General features: G+C 53.5%; 6 protein-coding genes across 6 annotated transcripts; 3 read left to right on the top strand and 3 right to left on the bottom strand.

The window, feature by feature from the left end:
• Window positions 1–642: 642 nt before the first annotated feature.
• Window positions 643–1047, bottom strand: AB675_2346 (uncharacterized protein; the record flags this gene model as incomplete). The annotated part of the gene is made up of 1 exon (XM_018142311.1): window positions 643–1047. One exon carries the CDS (start codon window positions 1045–1047, stop codon window positions 643–645), a length of 405 nt encoding a protein of 134 aa, XP_018005046.1.
• Window positions 1048–2416: 1369 nt separating this feature from the next.
• Window positions 2417–3745, bottom strand: AB675_2347 (uncharacterized protein; the record flags this gene model as incomplete). The annotated part of the gene is made up of 3 exons (XM_018142312.1): window positions 2417–2466; window positions 2519–2551; window positions 2632–3745. The coding sequence occupies 3 exons, from the start codon at window positions 3743–3745 to the stop codon at window positions 2417–2419; spliced, it is 1197 nt and encodes a 398-aa protein (XP_018004809.1).
• Window positions 3746–6150: 2405 nt separating this feature from the next.
• Window positions 6151–7644, top strand: AB675_2348 (uncharacterized protein; the record flags this gene model as incomplete). The annotated part of the gene is made up of 1 exon (XM_018142313.1): window positions 6151–7644. The coding sequence occupies one exon, from the start codon at window positions 6151–6153 to the stop codon at window positions 7642–7644; it is 1494 nt and encodes a 497-aa protein (XP_018005190.1).
• A 1616-nt stretch (window positions 7645–9260) lies between these two features.
• AB675_2349 (uncharacterized protein) lies at window positions 9261–10180 on the top strand (the record flags this gene model as incomplete). The annotated part of the gene is made up of 2 exons (XM_018142314.1): window positions 9261–9737; window positions 9800–10180. 2 exons carry the CDS (start codon window positions 9261–9263, stop codon window positions 10178–10180), a joined length of 858 nt encoding a protein of 285 aa, XP_018004957.1.
• Window positions 10181–10743: 563 nt separating this feature from the next.
• Window positions 10744–11637, bottom strand: AB675_2350 (uncharacterized protein; the record flags this gene model as incomplete). The annotated part of the gene is made up of 1 exon (XM_018142316.1): window positions 10744–11637. The coding sequence occupies one exon, from the start codon at window positions 11635–11637 to the stop codon at window positions 10744–10746; it is 894 nt and encodes a 297-aa protein (XP_018005317.1).
• A 741-nt stretch (window positions 11638–12378) lies between these two features.
• AB675_2351 (Calcium-binding mitochondrial carrier protein Aralar1) lies at window positions 12379–14591 on the top strand (the record flags this gene model as incomplete). The annotated part of the gene is made up of 3 exons (XM_018142317.1): window positions 12379–12555; window positions 12629–13819; window positions 13875–14591. 3 exons carry the CDS (start codon window positions 12379–12381, stop codon window positions 14589–14591), a joined length of 2085 nt encoding a protein of 694 aa, XP_018004946.1.
• Window positions 14592–15050: the final 459 nt, after the last annotated feature.

Consider the following 15050-nt stretch of genomic DNA (forward strand, 5'->3'; position numbering starts at 1 on the left):
GGTAATGTCTATGCTTTTTAATCGAGGCGGACTCTGTGGTGTGGCGGACGAAGAAGTCAAACAAGTTCCGGAGGTCAAGAGCTGCGCTGTATTTGTCCGTTTCTTCGAATTTCCGTTTGTCGGAGGTTGGCTTCACTGCTGCTAGGCAACGAGTTTGATGAGTGACGAGGCTACCTATTTCTTGTCACCTGAGGGCGCCGGACATGGCGTCCCTACTCGTCTGCAATCTTCGAGCCCGTGTTATCTGAGTAGTCCGGAGGACTCCTTGACCTCGAGATTTCAACCTTGATCTATCTGTGCATGTGGGCGACCAGGATGCTGGTGGTTGGCGACTGAGAGTGTCACCCTGTGCTGCGAGGATCCTTGTGCTTGAAAGGCCCATGATATGCTATCTGATTAGATCCTCCAAGACCCTGCTTCGCCTGGACTAATGTGTGACCCCTTTCGCTCTGCTAGCTGTTCTCCTTGACAATGATGGCATAGTTATGTCGCCGTCCAGGCCTTTACCGCTCTGTGATGGAGCGTACCTGGTACATCTCGCTAGATGCATATTAGACTTGAACACGAACTGACCCAGCGCGTGAAGAGACCACTCACCATTTCTTGTGCCGTGTGTAGTCAAGCTACATCTCGTAACTCAACTTAAGTCTCCTGCTTGATCAGGATCTCCGCCTTCTCGCGTTCCAAATGAGCCTTCCGGATCTCGAGTTCGAGCTTCTTGACCTCTAACTCGGCTTTCTTGATCTCGACCTCCTCCTTGTGAAGACTGAGGTCCAGCTCCCGCTTAGCCTCTAAGTTGGCCATCTTGATGTTGGTGTCGACAGTGTGAAGATCGAAGTCCAATTTGTCTTTCATGGCGCGCAGGTAAGCAGGATACTCGGTCAATGATCGGTAGAGAAGGGTGACATGATCCATGCCTCGCAGAGGACCATTGCCAGGCCTCGACGTCCGATCAAATCCAGGATCGATGTGGGCGAGATCTTGACGGATGGTTTGGCACATGCAGCATTTGCATATGGGGGCGTTGAATGACATCCACGCGGCCATGGCTGGAGCGAATCTTGATAGAGGGTTGTCTGACATTGGCCTGGAGACGTGTTGCGTGGTGGACGTGAAAACTTCTCAAGAGTTGAAGATTTAGAATAAGTACTTGCCAAGATGTTTATTCTCGATTCGTTTGTCAAAGATTCTTCTTGAACGTTGATAAGTGACAAGGTCATCATGTTCGTCACCTGGCCTTCAACACAACGTCAATCTCACAACAATGTCATTTCTAGTGAGTTCGAGCCCCAAATCGCTTCGTATTTCTCTGTGCTTGTACCCTGCTGTCCTGAGCTTCCAAAAACCCACCATCATGCCACTTCGACAAGGCTTGTTGACCGATCGATGCATCCCGGCTGCTGCAGTCCTCCCCAACGTACTTTTCGAAAGCTGATGTATGATCCCTTCGACTCGTGACGATCTTCGATAACGAGAACTATGCGGCTGTCCAGGCCTCTGCCGTCCTGTGATGGAGCCCACATGGTAGCGTTCGCTACTGCCCCGTCAGTCTTATGGACGTGGACAGTCAGCAGGTCAATGGCTTCTAAAACCACTCACCAGTGCGTCGGTCATCGACCATGATGCCGGCCCAGTTCGCTTCCGCACATCAGAAACCCTTCTCCTTCTTATACCGAGCCAGCTCATCTTCATTCTGCAATTTCTTGAACTAAGCGGCATCCTTCTCATTCTGTAGCTGAACCTTCTTGACCTCTAACTCCAGCTTCTTTACCTCCAACTTCAAGACATTGACTCTCGCCTGGGCATTCAGGAGATCCGAAGTCTTCATGGTCTTGAGATAGGTCTGGTAGTCAGTGGTGAAGCGTGTCAGGAGACTTTCATGATTCATGCCGTGCGTTGCGGTTCGAGTGAATTCGGGGTCGATGTTGACGACGTGTGTACGAATCTGATCGCATATATAACAGTCGCACGGACCTGTGTCCTGTTGGGAGGGCATGGTTTGAAGCAGTCCTGGTGTAGTTCTCCAAGTGCCTTGGTCGACGAACGTGTTGCGTGATGAATGAGGAAGAGGTTGCTCAGTCACAAGAGTTGCGCAGTTGCAGAGACGTTGATTTCGAACATGGTTGTCAGAATTCTTGTCGTGCCTGTTACCGAGTGGTCAAATGGCATGAGTCAACGCAGCGTTCGGGTCCCGAGCTTGCCCGAAGCTCTTTGCAAGATTCCGAGACCTCAGCGAATATTCGTAGCTATTTATGCTTGGGCGACTCTAAAGTCCTGGTGCTCTGAGATGGAGACCATCCCCTGTCTTGCCGCTCTTCGTTTTTTGTCCCGCTCAGACTGATCTTTCAACGGAATATGTGTAACCCTTTCGATTGGCCAGACTCCTTCTCGACTATGACGATAGCCATGGGGCTGCTCAAGCCTTTAACCGCTCTGTGATAGAGTGTACCTGGTTCATTTCGCGACCTAGTGATGTGTCAGATATATATGTATTGACGCAGCTGCAGGATCGTCTTACCGAAAACCGCTGACTTGTTGCCCGTCAGATGTCCTCAAGCGTAAGTCAATTGGGCTGGCAACCAAGACTATCAGCTTGGCTAGCTCCCACTGCTGCCAATCCGTTGCTTTTACCTGCGGTATGAGCTTTCTCGTGCTGCAACAGAGTCTTCCTGGCCTCCAACTCAAGCTTTCTGACTTCCAGTTCAGCGATCTCGATATCTTGTTTCATCTTCATCTTCTTGGCCTGAAGGAATGTCTGGTAGTCGCTGTTGAAGTTGTTGAGAAGTTTGGTGTGGTCCATGCCCTGTACCCTGCCTGTGCCGAATTTTTCCGTTCGGGCGAACTCTGGGTCGATGTTGACAACAATCTCGCGGATCTCATTGCACATGCAGCACTCGCAAATGCGACCAATTGGCGCCATTGCGGCAGCGGCTTGGAGCGAGGTCTTGTTGTGCGACATACTCAGGTTGTCTTTCTTCTCATCCTCTGACGAGGGCTCGGACAATTGTGGTGCTGCGGATTTTGCTGGCACCTCGCTTACAGATCGTGCTAACGTGAATGACGTGGCCCGCTGCGGTACGACAGGTTCCGGTGGTGCTCTATCGAAGCTGAAGACCGGGGCAGGAGTCGACGTCGATTGCGCGGATGTAGCAGCATTTCCGAAGTTGAAGACTGGCGCTCCTTCTGGCTTTAGCTGGGGAGCAGACGCAGCAGCTGGGCCGAAGGAGAAGACAGATCCTGTTGCTTGGGGTTGTTGCGGCGTAGCAGCAGGCGCGCCCAAGAAGAAGGAGGCGGATCTTGGAGCTTGGGATTGTTGCAGTGGAGCAGCAGGCGCGCCGAAGGAGAAAGCGGGTCTTGGAGCTTGAGGCTGTTGCGGTGCAGCAGTAGGCTCGCCGAAGGAGAAGACGGGACTCGAAGCTTGTGTATGTTGAGCAGCACAATGCGATGCGCCGCTGTCACTGCTCTGTTCAAGTGAGCTCGACTGACTCTGCTGGGCACCATTGGTGCTGTCAAAGCTGAACGGGCTCGTGGTGGATTGTGGAGGGGCGTCTGGCTGGCCGGGCAACGGCCGTGGATAGTCTGGAGGACGAAAATGTGGTGGGTAGACAAAGTAACCGATGGTGTCGTCGTACTGTTTCCAGTTCTTCGCGCGAGGCGGCTCTCGATGGCTAGGCTTGAAAGGCTCTGAGGATGTGGAAAAGTTCAGGATCGAGGTAGTTGGCTCTTCACGTGATTGACCAAACATTATGAATTGCGAATTGTGGTAACGGCTCGTAAACCTTTCGGAAAGATCAACGTCAGGAGGCGGTGCGTGTTTCGAGGGTTGCGTGGTTTGTATTGTGGTGGATGGAGGATTTGACCAAGAATCGAATAATATGTAGTTGATGTCCTTGCCAAGATATCAGACCCGGCCTGCTTGTCACTGATCCTTCTTCACTGCCGCCAGGCAACGAACATGCCAAATGGCGAGGCTCGAGCTTTTCACCTGCAAACAACAACCAAATCTACAATGGAAGGATACTCATACGTTTGAGCAGTGCCCCTTTCTTGTTGAGCATTAACACTTCTTCCCATTCTCTAATTCGATTCATCGAACCATTCTTGTCCATGCGTCCTGATCAAAAACTCCCGAGGTCTGTTTCGCCGCTGCTCATGGTTGCTGCTCGGCTTGCGTTCTCCTATTTGGCGACAACTGTCCGATTCGCCAGGCCTCTACCGCTCCGCAGTGAAGTGTACTCGGCGAGGCTCGACTACGGCCAACTTAGTCCTGAACAAGGTGAGTCGGTGCTGGGAGGTGCACGTACTTAGAACTGCTGACGAACTCGGCATCCTCACAGCCTCGATGGCCGCCGTGTAAGCCTAGCCTTCTGCTGCTCCAACTCAATCCTTCTGACCTCCAACTCGAGCTCCCGGACTCTCAATTCAGCGTTCTCGATTCTAGATCGCTTGTGTAGATTGACAACTTTGAGGTAAGCTCGAAAATCCTCGGTGAACCGGGCAAGGAGGGCACTGTGAGATAACCCCATCCTCGGATTGGAATGGAGTGTTTGGTCATATGCGGGATCGATGTTGGCAACATTCTGCCGAATGCCGTTGCACATACGACACGTGCAGAAGTCCGCGGTTGGCGCAGCCATTCTCGAAGCCGAGTTCGTGGATGTTGTCGTGTCGAATTTGCTGAGTTATGTATGGTGTTGAGCGGACTACTTTGCTCAGGTGTCAATACAACCATCATATACTCGTGTTTGCTCTGCTCGCAAGCGTCTATCACCGTTGTTGCACTACGACAACCACTGTATGCAAGCATTGCTTTCAATGGGGCGCTTCCAGAAAGCGACAGAAGCTTCCGATGCATAGGGCGGCCTTTATCAAGGAAACCGGCAGACATAGATCGACTTTCTGTCGTTTTCCATCCCTGGAAGACACCAGAGCGGCATAAATGAAGAGTCGGACACATATCCATGTGCTTCTTGAGGTTCAGCTTTGTTCACATTGAGGAATAGCCATCATCAGCAAGCAGCAACTGAGCCAAAGTCATGAGATTGGCCGCAGCGGCTGGGACTCGGATCTTCCGATGAACGTGATAACACGGTGGACGAGTGCCATACGCAAGAGGCAGAGCTTCGACGCGTTTAGAATCCTAAGGGCTCGATAGTCCCAAGCTGTTGAGGCGACTCCAAAGCACCGGAATAGATATCGTTGATCTGACGGACGGGCATCGACTCACGGATATCGATGAGCACATCGTCGATTAAAGTTGTGATGGAAAGAAAGCAGCATGTCTCACATTACGAAGCGATGTTCGTCGTCTCCACGCTCCGGATGTGGCTGTGTTTAGAGGTCGCCTCTTTTATCCGTAGGAGCCGCCGGATGGTCTAGGTCACGTGCTCATGAAGCCTGCAACAAGTTGAACGCGTAAGATGCGGCTTAACCTCTCCGACGTCCTCAAAGTTTTCATCCTTTGACTTCACATACATCATAGTACGCTGTGTCTTGCATTTGCTCCAGCGTAGTTAGGCTCCATGATGGTTCCTACGCCCACGTCCAGTCCGTTGTGTCTGGCTACGCCTCCCACCATCGACCTCATGCTTTTCCGTGCGCAGCAACAGTCAGGGGATTGGTGCGAGTGACTGCTATGGTTTTGGACGACCTTGCAGAGTGTACGGCGACTTGATTGCGCCAAAGAACACGCAAAGGCATCGCAGAGCCGCGTCTTCAACACCTGGCCGGCTTGGCAACAGTTCGATGCGTACTTGATCTTTGCGAATTGGTGTGCATTGTAACGGCTCATTGTTAAGTGCAGACTCCGAGCGACTCGAGCCGGCCTGAGACAATCGGAAGACGCAGCAAGATGATCTTCGATGAGGTTTCCCGTTCCTGGTCTTTGTCTGGGATTTCAGCTGGAGAACCCTGCGATTCTTGTTGCGTTCGGTGGGATATCCATGACTCCACGTGCAAGACCGTTGAATCGGTTGACGAGGCCCGGGAACGTGCTACGCAATCGCAGGTGAGTGAGGGCGTACTCATAGCAGAGCAGGTGTATAAAGCTCTTCTCATGCTGTCTTGCTTGATCCAAGTCTTTCATCCAACTCAACTATTCTAGCTAATTAGCAGTGTCACTCGTTCCTACACTCGCTCGCCAAGATAATCATGCGTTACTCACCATTCGTTGTGCTCGCCCTGAGCGGCGCTGCTCTCTCAGCACCAGCCTCATCGCAGGGATGGGGCGACGTGCCTGAGCAGTCTACTACCACAACTCCAGCGCAAGCTGCTTCCTCATCTGCCTCGACGTGGGGCGATGTCTCGCAGACACCCAAGGCTGCAGCATCTTCCTCAACTGCCTCAACGTGGGGCGATGTCTCGCAGACACCCAAGGCTCCAGCATCGTCTTCGACTGCCTCAACATGGGGCGATGTCTCGAAGACACCAAAGGCTTCAACTGCTTCCTCGTCCGCTGCGACATGGGGAGACATTTCCCCGACACCAAAGGCTTCAACTGCTTCCTCATCCGCTGCGACATGGGGAGACATTTCCTCGACACCGAAGGCTTCAATTGCTTCCTCGTCCGCTGTGACATGGGGAGACATTTCCTCGACACCGAAGGCTTCAACTGCTTCCTCGTCCGCTGTGACATGGGGAGACATTTCCTCGACACCAAAGGCTCCAGCTGCGTCCTCGTCCGCTCCAGCATGGGGTGATGTCTCGCAGACACCTAAGGTGCCTGCTCCATCCTCGTCCGCTGCGAAGTGGGGCGACGTCTCGCAGACTCCGAAGGCCCCAGCTGCTTCATCATCTGCCTCGTGGGGAGATGTTCCTCAGGCTCCTAAGCCATCTCAGCCAGCTGCTAGTGGTTCTGGTCCAGCTCCTCCCGCTATCCCCGTGGCATCTTCTGCAGGATGGGGCGACCAGTCTCAGGCTCCGAAGCCAACTCAGCCAGCTCCGGTCGGCAGCTCTGGTGCACCAGCACCACCAAAGCCGGCGGGATCTTCAGCTTCTTCCTGGGTTGATGTCTCTCAGGCGCCTAAGCCCACTGCACCTGCCGGTGCAGCTGGCGCTCCTAAAGGTCCCGAATCAGCTGCTCCAGCACCCAGCGGCAATGGTCAGCAATGGGGAGACAAGAGCAGCATGGCAGCACCGGTGATGCCAACTCCCGTCGCTGGATCTCAAGGCCCAGCCTGTGCTGCCAGCACAGTGACTGTCACCGTCACAGCTTGCGGATCCAACTGCCAGACTTCTAGCACACCAACGGTCAAGCCCAGCGCTCCTGCTGCGCCTGTTAAGCCCTCCGCCTCAAGTGCGGCAGGTGCCGGTGGCTGGCAAGACAACAACGGCCCTGCAGGGAAGCCGACAGCAGCGGGCACACCAGTCGCACCCACTGGTGTACCAAAGCCTGCTGCATCATCTGCTGCTGCGAGCAGTGGATGGCAAGATAATAACGGTCCTGCAAGCAAGCCTACTCCAGCAGGAACACCAGTCGCACCCACTGGCGTGCCCAAGCCTGCTTCTTCGTCTGGTGCGGTCAGCAGTGGATGGCAGGACAACAAGGGTCCGGCTTCAGCAACGTCTGCTGCTGCGCCTCTTGCTGAGTCAAGCGCGGCACCTAAGCCTAGCCAGAGCGGCAACGGCTGGGGCGATGCCAACTAATGCATGTCAGACAAGCAGTGACATAACGAATTTGTGGCCGGCTAGTTGGCCACGCACGATCCTTTCATGACATTCTAATCAGTCCGACGGCCGGACTTGAAATGAAGCACACGACTTCGCATATTGTACATTCATGGGCTTTGGCATTGTAATTACAAGGCATACTTTGCAGGGTTTACTACATACATAGACAAATATATTCGATTAAGCAAATCATCGTGTAGCATCTTCTCAAAGCAACTTCCAGTGACATCTTTGACTTCTCTGCCATTGATGAAGTCTGCCCCATCGATTTTACCCTACGACGAGGGTGCACGTTGCCGCCGCATAGCCCCCAACAGCTTGCATGGAAGAATAATCCGAGGAGGATCGATGCAAAGTGGGTCACGCCTGCCGCGGCCAAACCCCTGGGCCTTGGCAGGAACGACGTCTTCTTTCGACGTACTTGCACTACGATCTTCCTCTTCTACCTTGAGCGCAGACAGAGGTACCCCTATATCATGCAATACTATCAGATGCCCTGGTATTCACGTCTGCCAATCGCTTGAATCCGTCCCGTCTCCCCTGACGCGGGAGATAGTAAGAGCAAATTCGGACTAAAATTGGCAGATGCACGATAAGCGCCTACCTTCAGCGGCAATGATGTTTCGCGTTGTGCCTTCGATTTTTGCTCCTTCGGTCGTCGCTCGCCCAAGATATGCTTCAGATCTGATGAGTTTACGATCGAAATGTTTCGGTCGCGGTAAGGCGATGAACGTGGTTGCTTTCCTAACGTGCTGCAACATAGGTTTACTGCTGTTGAGATTCGTTCTTGGCGGCGATACTGACGCTCGACAGCGCGATCATCAACCCAGCGTCATCCCGCTCTTCCTGAGCAGACGGCTAGGGCCCACCTGTTCGACTGTGCCTCCTTCCGAGTCCCTTCGCTCCGCAAAGGCGCGGGAGCTACACCTCTCCTGGCTATGACCTCGCCAACAGCCGCCGGCGCTCGAAACGTGACTGGCTGACAACGCTTAAGCGGAACAACTATACTCTCCGCATTGCTGAGCCTCTTCGCTAGACAATGTACACAGCCCTAGGCTGTCTTGAGAAGCGCGGTTTCGAATACCCATCCGCTGTACCTCGAGCCAATATGGTAGGACATCTCCTTTACAGCCACAAAGCTCTCGAGCATGTCCTGAAACTGCACTGCCGAGATGTACAGATGTATACTCCGACTATGTCAACGTTCACGCAAGATACGGGATCTCCAAGAGTGGCCGTTTCATGTCCACGATGTGAAATTGACGCCGGAGTGTTTGAGCTTCAACCTTGTGTTTGATACTTGTGGATGTCAATGTTCTTAAGACAGAGGTTGTCCTTGTTCAGGCTCGAATCTTCTCAACCACTAAGTCCTTCGTTGAGTGAATTTCGTCGCGCGGGCCATGGTCGGCATGAGCATATGACAGATCTAATATAGACACGACCGCGCCACCGACTTGGCCTGACCGACCGCCGCTTCACAGGTACACGTCGCCAGGCACCAACGACATTCGTTCTCTGGCATGCCCAAGGCGAAGCCAAAGCGACAGACCACCCGACCGGCCCCATACAACCTCCGAGGATCGGCGGCCAACATGACAGCAGTAATGCCATCGGCCATGAACTGGGGCCAGCCGCCTCAACCCGACTACTCTTGGTCAGGTCCTCAATACACCGCGTATCAGCAAATGACACATTCACTGCCACAGTCCATGCCAACATCATACATGTCCATGTCGACACCGGCTCACCAAGTGACCCAGCAACAGCACACGCGTCAACCCAGTCAAAGCGTCCCATGGACCGATGCCGAAGACGAGATCCTGATCGAAGCCAAGTCCAAAGGCCAAGGCTGGAAAGAAATCGCAAATTACTTCCCCGGAAAGTCGGACAACGCCTGTCGTAAGAGACACGAAAGGATAACATTCAAACGCAAAGCTGACAAGAACTGGGACGATGCACGCCGCAAACGCGCTTTCCAGGCGTACACCGATAGCACCATTCGGGAACGATTCTGGAGAGAGGTTGCTAAGAAGATTGGTGAAGAGAGCTGGGAGGATGTCGAGGAAGTTGTATGTCGCCAATCCCATCTCTACGTATGTACGCTCCGGCACTGACACATGCATTCCATCAGTGCTTCTCAGAAGGGCTCAAGAAGATCCAAAAGGCCAATCCCAAACAATCACGCAGCAGGTCGAGAGCCAGCACTGGCAGTGTCGAATACGAGCAGGCCACTGAGTTCGACGACAAGTCATATGCCGAGCACGATGATAGTGGGTACATCGAGGACCTGCCTCCACTGCCGCCAACCATGTCGAGTCGACGATCCAGCCAGGCAGGTCCGAGCCATCGACATGGTCACTCACACTCGATCTCACTGCCTGTGTCGGGCATCTCGCCTCCGCACGTTAGTGGCGATATGCTCATAGTCGGGCATAATCGGCCACGACAGCCCAGTACGCCGCAGCATGTGTTGCACCCATCGCAGCAGACCTGGAACCTTAATCAGAACTAGACAAGTACCGTACATATCGGGCTTAGCAGGCTCGTGAAAAGTGTTGTGGCTTGTTCGAGTGCATTTTCCTTTTGTTTTCTTGGACTGTCTCGGAGATACCATGTACTATTAGGACGTCAGACTGTTCGTAGGGCAGGGAAAACCCAGCGAGGTCTCATGGAGTCAGTCAGCGGATCACAGGACGAGGACAGCGCTATTCAATGCGCAAATGCGCAAGCAGGAAGAGATAGGCCCGTCGCGGTGGCAGATTGTGTATAGATTCTACAGGAGGCAATGTCACTGTTCTCGAGTCCAAGGCACTTCAGAACTCCTGCTGCTTAACGCTGCATTCTTCGAGAAGCGACGAAGTGCATCTGCATCACAAGACGATCATCACTCACCAGGGCCATGACAGAGAATTTGATTCGCAGCTTGACTTTGACAACAGTCAACTTACACCCACGGTTCGATGGGAAGGGTTTGGATCCTCCCCTTCCTGTCACCGGCTACGTGCATCGGCGGGAAGCGATATCATCGAGATAACGAAACGCGGAATTGTGGCGGCCGGACTTCGGATTGATACTTCACGCACAGCTTCGTACTATCGAGACCACTGCCGTCATCGAAGCAACACTGGCTACCGATACAGAGACAGGGCGAGTGCGAATCTCTTCTTTGATGCTCTCCCACAATCTTTGGGGAAAGGCTACCGGCGGTCGCCGCGCCTGGCCGACTCCAATGCCCGGTTGTCTGTCAAAGTTGTCAACGACGGATTGCACCACTGAATCGGTCGCGGATATGCTCTCTGTAGCCGCTCCGACAGGCTTTGCTGTCGTAGGGCTGTGCGATGATGGCTCCAACAATAGCTCTTTGATATCGACTTCGATTGGTGGGCGTCGCCGTACCCAAGGCTTCGCTGTCATCCACTCAAGCTCGCCGATATGATCTGTCAACTCAGTGATATTACGCTCAAGAAGCCGATACCGCTCTGTCGGTGACAATACTGGATTTTTCCATAAGTCTTCCAGTGTACCGTATCGTGGAGGCGGAGTTCCACAGACGACCTTGGCAACCTGCCTCTCCAGTAATTTCATGTGCGGTGTACGCGCTTTCGTTCTCCGTGTTATGCCGTCTGCCAGTAACGCATCGATGGCCATCACACGCTCTGTTCCTAGTTTCTCCCTGGTACAGTCACCAGTCAGGAACGCGATGGCCATCAAGATCTTCAGGATTTCCTCATTGGTGTAAATCCTAGCATCGTCGGTGTAAGGCCGTTGCAGAATGGGCTTTCGAAGGTCTTCCTGTAGCACGCCCGCTGTGCGAGCCCACATCAAGAAGCGATCTCTTTCTACCGAAAACCGCGCTTGCAGCACCCCATGGTCTTGATCGATTTTCGACACCCTTTGGAAGGCTTTGAGGCATGTTGTCGCTAGGATAGAGAGACCAACGAGCCCAATGCTGAGGCCGATGGGGTCCATTGGTTTAACTTATGGTGAAGACCAGTGCTTACGGTTGGCTGTAGAGATTCGGATCGTCGCACTAGATTCAAAGGAAGAACAAGGACCTACTTCTTTGGGGATGAAGGACATTTGTAGAACGTGAACCATAATGTCTGCCATACAGGGCGCTGCTCTTGGGTGGCAGTGCATTTCTGCCTGACCATGCAGAAAGCCGATGGTCTACGGCATGTCGTCGAAACTCGTCCGACACCAAGCTGGGCGTCAGAAAATGCTGCCCATAGCCATCTCGGCTCTTATGAGAGCATCTGTTGTACACATCACCTCGAAGACAATGGCTCAGATAAGGTGGTAAAGGCACAGCCCTACATGGGGGGCTTCCACACCAGTGATCATGCTGTCGCCATGATCCCTTGCATATGTCCTGCAGCAAACATGCCCATGGTGTCTTGTGCCAGGATAGATGGCCCTCCTGGTGAATTCCAAGCTCTTCGCTTAAAGCCTCCAGCAGACCTTGGGGTCCCCACTGTTCCCAGGGTTATACCCGCTAACACCTAGCGCAGGGACCATGCTGCACTCAAAAGCTTCACTCCGTTTGGAGAACTGCGGCTCAAAGTTTCATGTGTTGAAGGCCGGTGGTCAACTTTTTTTTTGGTCGCGTTCATTCTGACTCAGGATAGCAGTATCATTGGGACAGAAACAGCGATTGGAGAATAGTTGGATGTCTTGAGCTCCAGCAGGCAGAAAATCGCACCACACGAGATGGCGACGGCGACGGAGCAGGTCAAGGAGGTGATGGTGGGCTTCTCCAAGCCGCAGGAGATGTCCCTCGAGACTCGGTCGAGCTGGCTGCAGTATGCGAAGAAAGATGAGAATGGAGAGCTATTCATGGATAGGGAAGCGTTTGTGGACGCCGTGGCACCCCCAGAGGAAGACTATGTGAGTACAATCACCATCACCGCAGCTACTCCATGAACTTTGGGGGACAGGAGAGACCAACACAATTTCACAGCACAAAATCCCCCGTGAGCAGTACGGCTTGCTGTTCATGGTAGCAGACCGCAAGAAGGCCGGTCGCATCACACAAGACGAGTACGCCTCGTTCCACTCTCTTCTACAGCGACCCGATGCGCCCGAGTACCTCATCTGCTTCCGCCTCTTCGATCGCGACAACGAGGGTGTCGTTAAGGTCGACAAACTTCAGAAGATCTACGATGAATATCGTGGCAAGAATGGTCTCGCGTTCGACTTCAAGGGTCCGTGGGCGAGTCTGTACTTTGGCTCCGAGCACAACAGACATGATATGACCTATGACCAGTTCGCGCAGATGATAAGAGGTTTGCAGGGTGAGCGCATTCGACAGGCGTTCCAGCACTATGACACCGACAAAGACGGCATGATCACCCCAGAGCAGTTCGCCAACATCATCCGCGACAATCAAGGTCACAAGCTGTCCGACCACATCCTCGAGAATCTGCCCACACTATGCAACATCCAGAACGGCGCAAACATCACATACCCTGTCATCAGAGCCTTTCTCAATATCACAAGAGAGATGGACCTCCTAGATCTCATCATCCGCAACGCCACCAGAAAATCCTCAGACGGTCGCATCGACAAGCGGGACTTCCTCGAAGAAGCACAGCGCGTTACCCGATTCTCACAATACACTCCTCTCGAGGCCGAAATCCTCTTCCACTTCGCCAGCCTCGATAATCCTACCGGCCGTCTCAGCATCTGGGACTTCACAAAGGTTCTCGACTCCTCATATCGCTTCGGTCCACGGCTAGAAGGCTTCTCCGAGAAGGCCGAAGAGGCTGCAGCGGCAGGCACATCATTCTTCCACGGCTTGATCAAGTCTGGCCACCACTTCGGTCTCGGTGCCATCGCCGGTGCTCTTGGTGCCTTTGTTGTCTACCCTATCGATCTCGTCAAGACACGAATGCAGAATCAGCGGTCTGGAGTCATTGGTCAGCGTCTGTACGACAACTCTATCGATTGCGCGCGCAAGATCATCCGGAACGAAGGTTTCAAAGGCCTGTACGCTGGTCTACCGCCACAGCTGGTTGGTGTTGCTCCTGAAAAGGCTATCAAGCTCACCGTCAATGAACTCTTGCGAGGTACATTCAAGGATCCGAAGACTGGTCAGATTGGATTCCCTCTGGAGATGGTATCTGGCGGTACAGCTGGCGCATGTCAAGTCGTAAGTCACAGCTAACCTCGTCCACTACCCACCATCCATCCTGACATAATCCCAGATCTTCACCAACCCCCTCGAAATCGTCAAAATCCGCCTACAAGTCCAAGGTGAACTCGCCAAGAAATCTGACGCCGTCCCCAAACGCTCCGCCATGTGGATCGTCCGCAACTTGGGTATCGTCGGCCTCTACAAAGGCGCCGCCGCCTGCCTCTTGCGTGACGTCCCTTTCTCTGCAATCTACTTCCCTACCTACGCACACATGAAGAAGGACGTCTTCGGCGAGAGCGAAACCAACAAGATTGGTGTTCTGCAGCTTATGATCAGCGGTGCGATCGCCGGTATGCCTGCTGCGTACTTTACGACGCCGGCGGATGTGATTAAGACACGTCTGCAGGTCGAAGCGCGCAAAGGCGAAGCCACATACAACGGTCTGGTCGATTGCTTCCGGAAGATCCTCAAGTCAGAAGGTCCGAGAGCGTTCTTCAAGGGCGGTCCGGCGCGTGTCATTCGTTCCAGCCCGCAATTCGGTGTTACGTTGGCGTCGTTCGAGGTCCTCAATGGTCTGCTGCCGCTGCCGGCCAGCATCGATCCGGACGCGCACAAGCAAGCGGGAGTCGAAGCCTTGGAGCCTGGTGTTGGTCTGCGTGAAGCTAAGGCGCCGCTGCCGTTCTTGCGGTGTAGGAGTGCGTTGAAGCTCGTGATGGACATCGACAAGGATTTCGGTAGGATGAAGGTTCCAGAGGGGCTTGTTGGAGGAGGTCTCTGGCGGAAGTAGGGGAAACGGAACGGAAATCGCGCTGTGGAGTTGACGGGAACTGGAGTGCGAGCGGCGTGGCCGAATCTGAAATTTGGCTGCCAGAGCCCGCCCGGTGGGAGTTTTTTGATTTTGCATCTACGAAATGGAGTTGTCAGGATTTTCAGCGCCAGGGAGGCCTCTGGCTACACAGCATAGCGATTCTGGACACGTGTAGAATAGGGTAGAATCCATGACTTTTGCCTGGTTGCCTCGTTACTTCTGCGTGGTTTCTCTTTTGCCTGGACTTCCCCCGCCGCTCAAATGAGGGTCAGTCTCTCGTGACTTGCTAGTTGTTCCTATCTAGCTTGAGCTTTGCGTCCTAGGAATTGCTCTACGCCTCGAAGGGCAACAATACGCCTCTTAAAAGCCTCCCTGGCCGTGAGTGAGCGTCCTGACTATTGCGCCTCGATGCAAAGCGCTAAAAGCTGCTGTTGTCAC

The sequence above is a fragment of the Cyphellophora attinorum genome (assembly GCF_001299255.1).
Source record: "Cyphellophora attinorum strain CBS 131958 chromosome Unknown Contig2, whole genome shotgun sequence".
In the NCBI taxonomy this organism is placed as follows: domain Eukaryota; kingdom Fungi; phylum Ascomycota; class Eurotiomycetes; order Chaetothyriales; family Cyphellophoraceae; genus Cyphellophora; species Cyphellophora attinorum.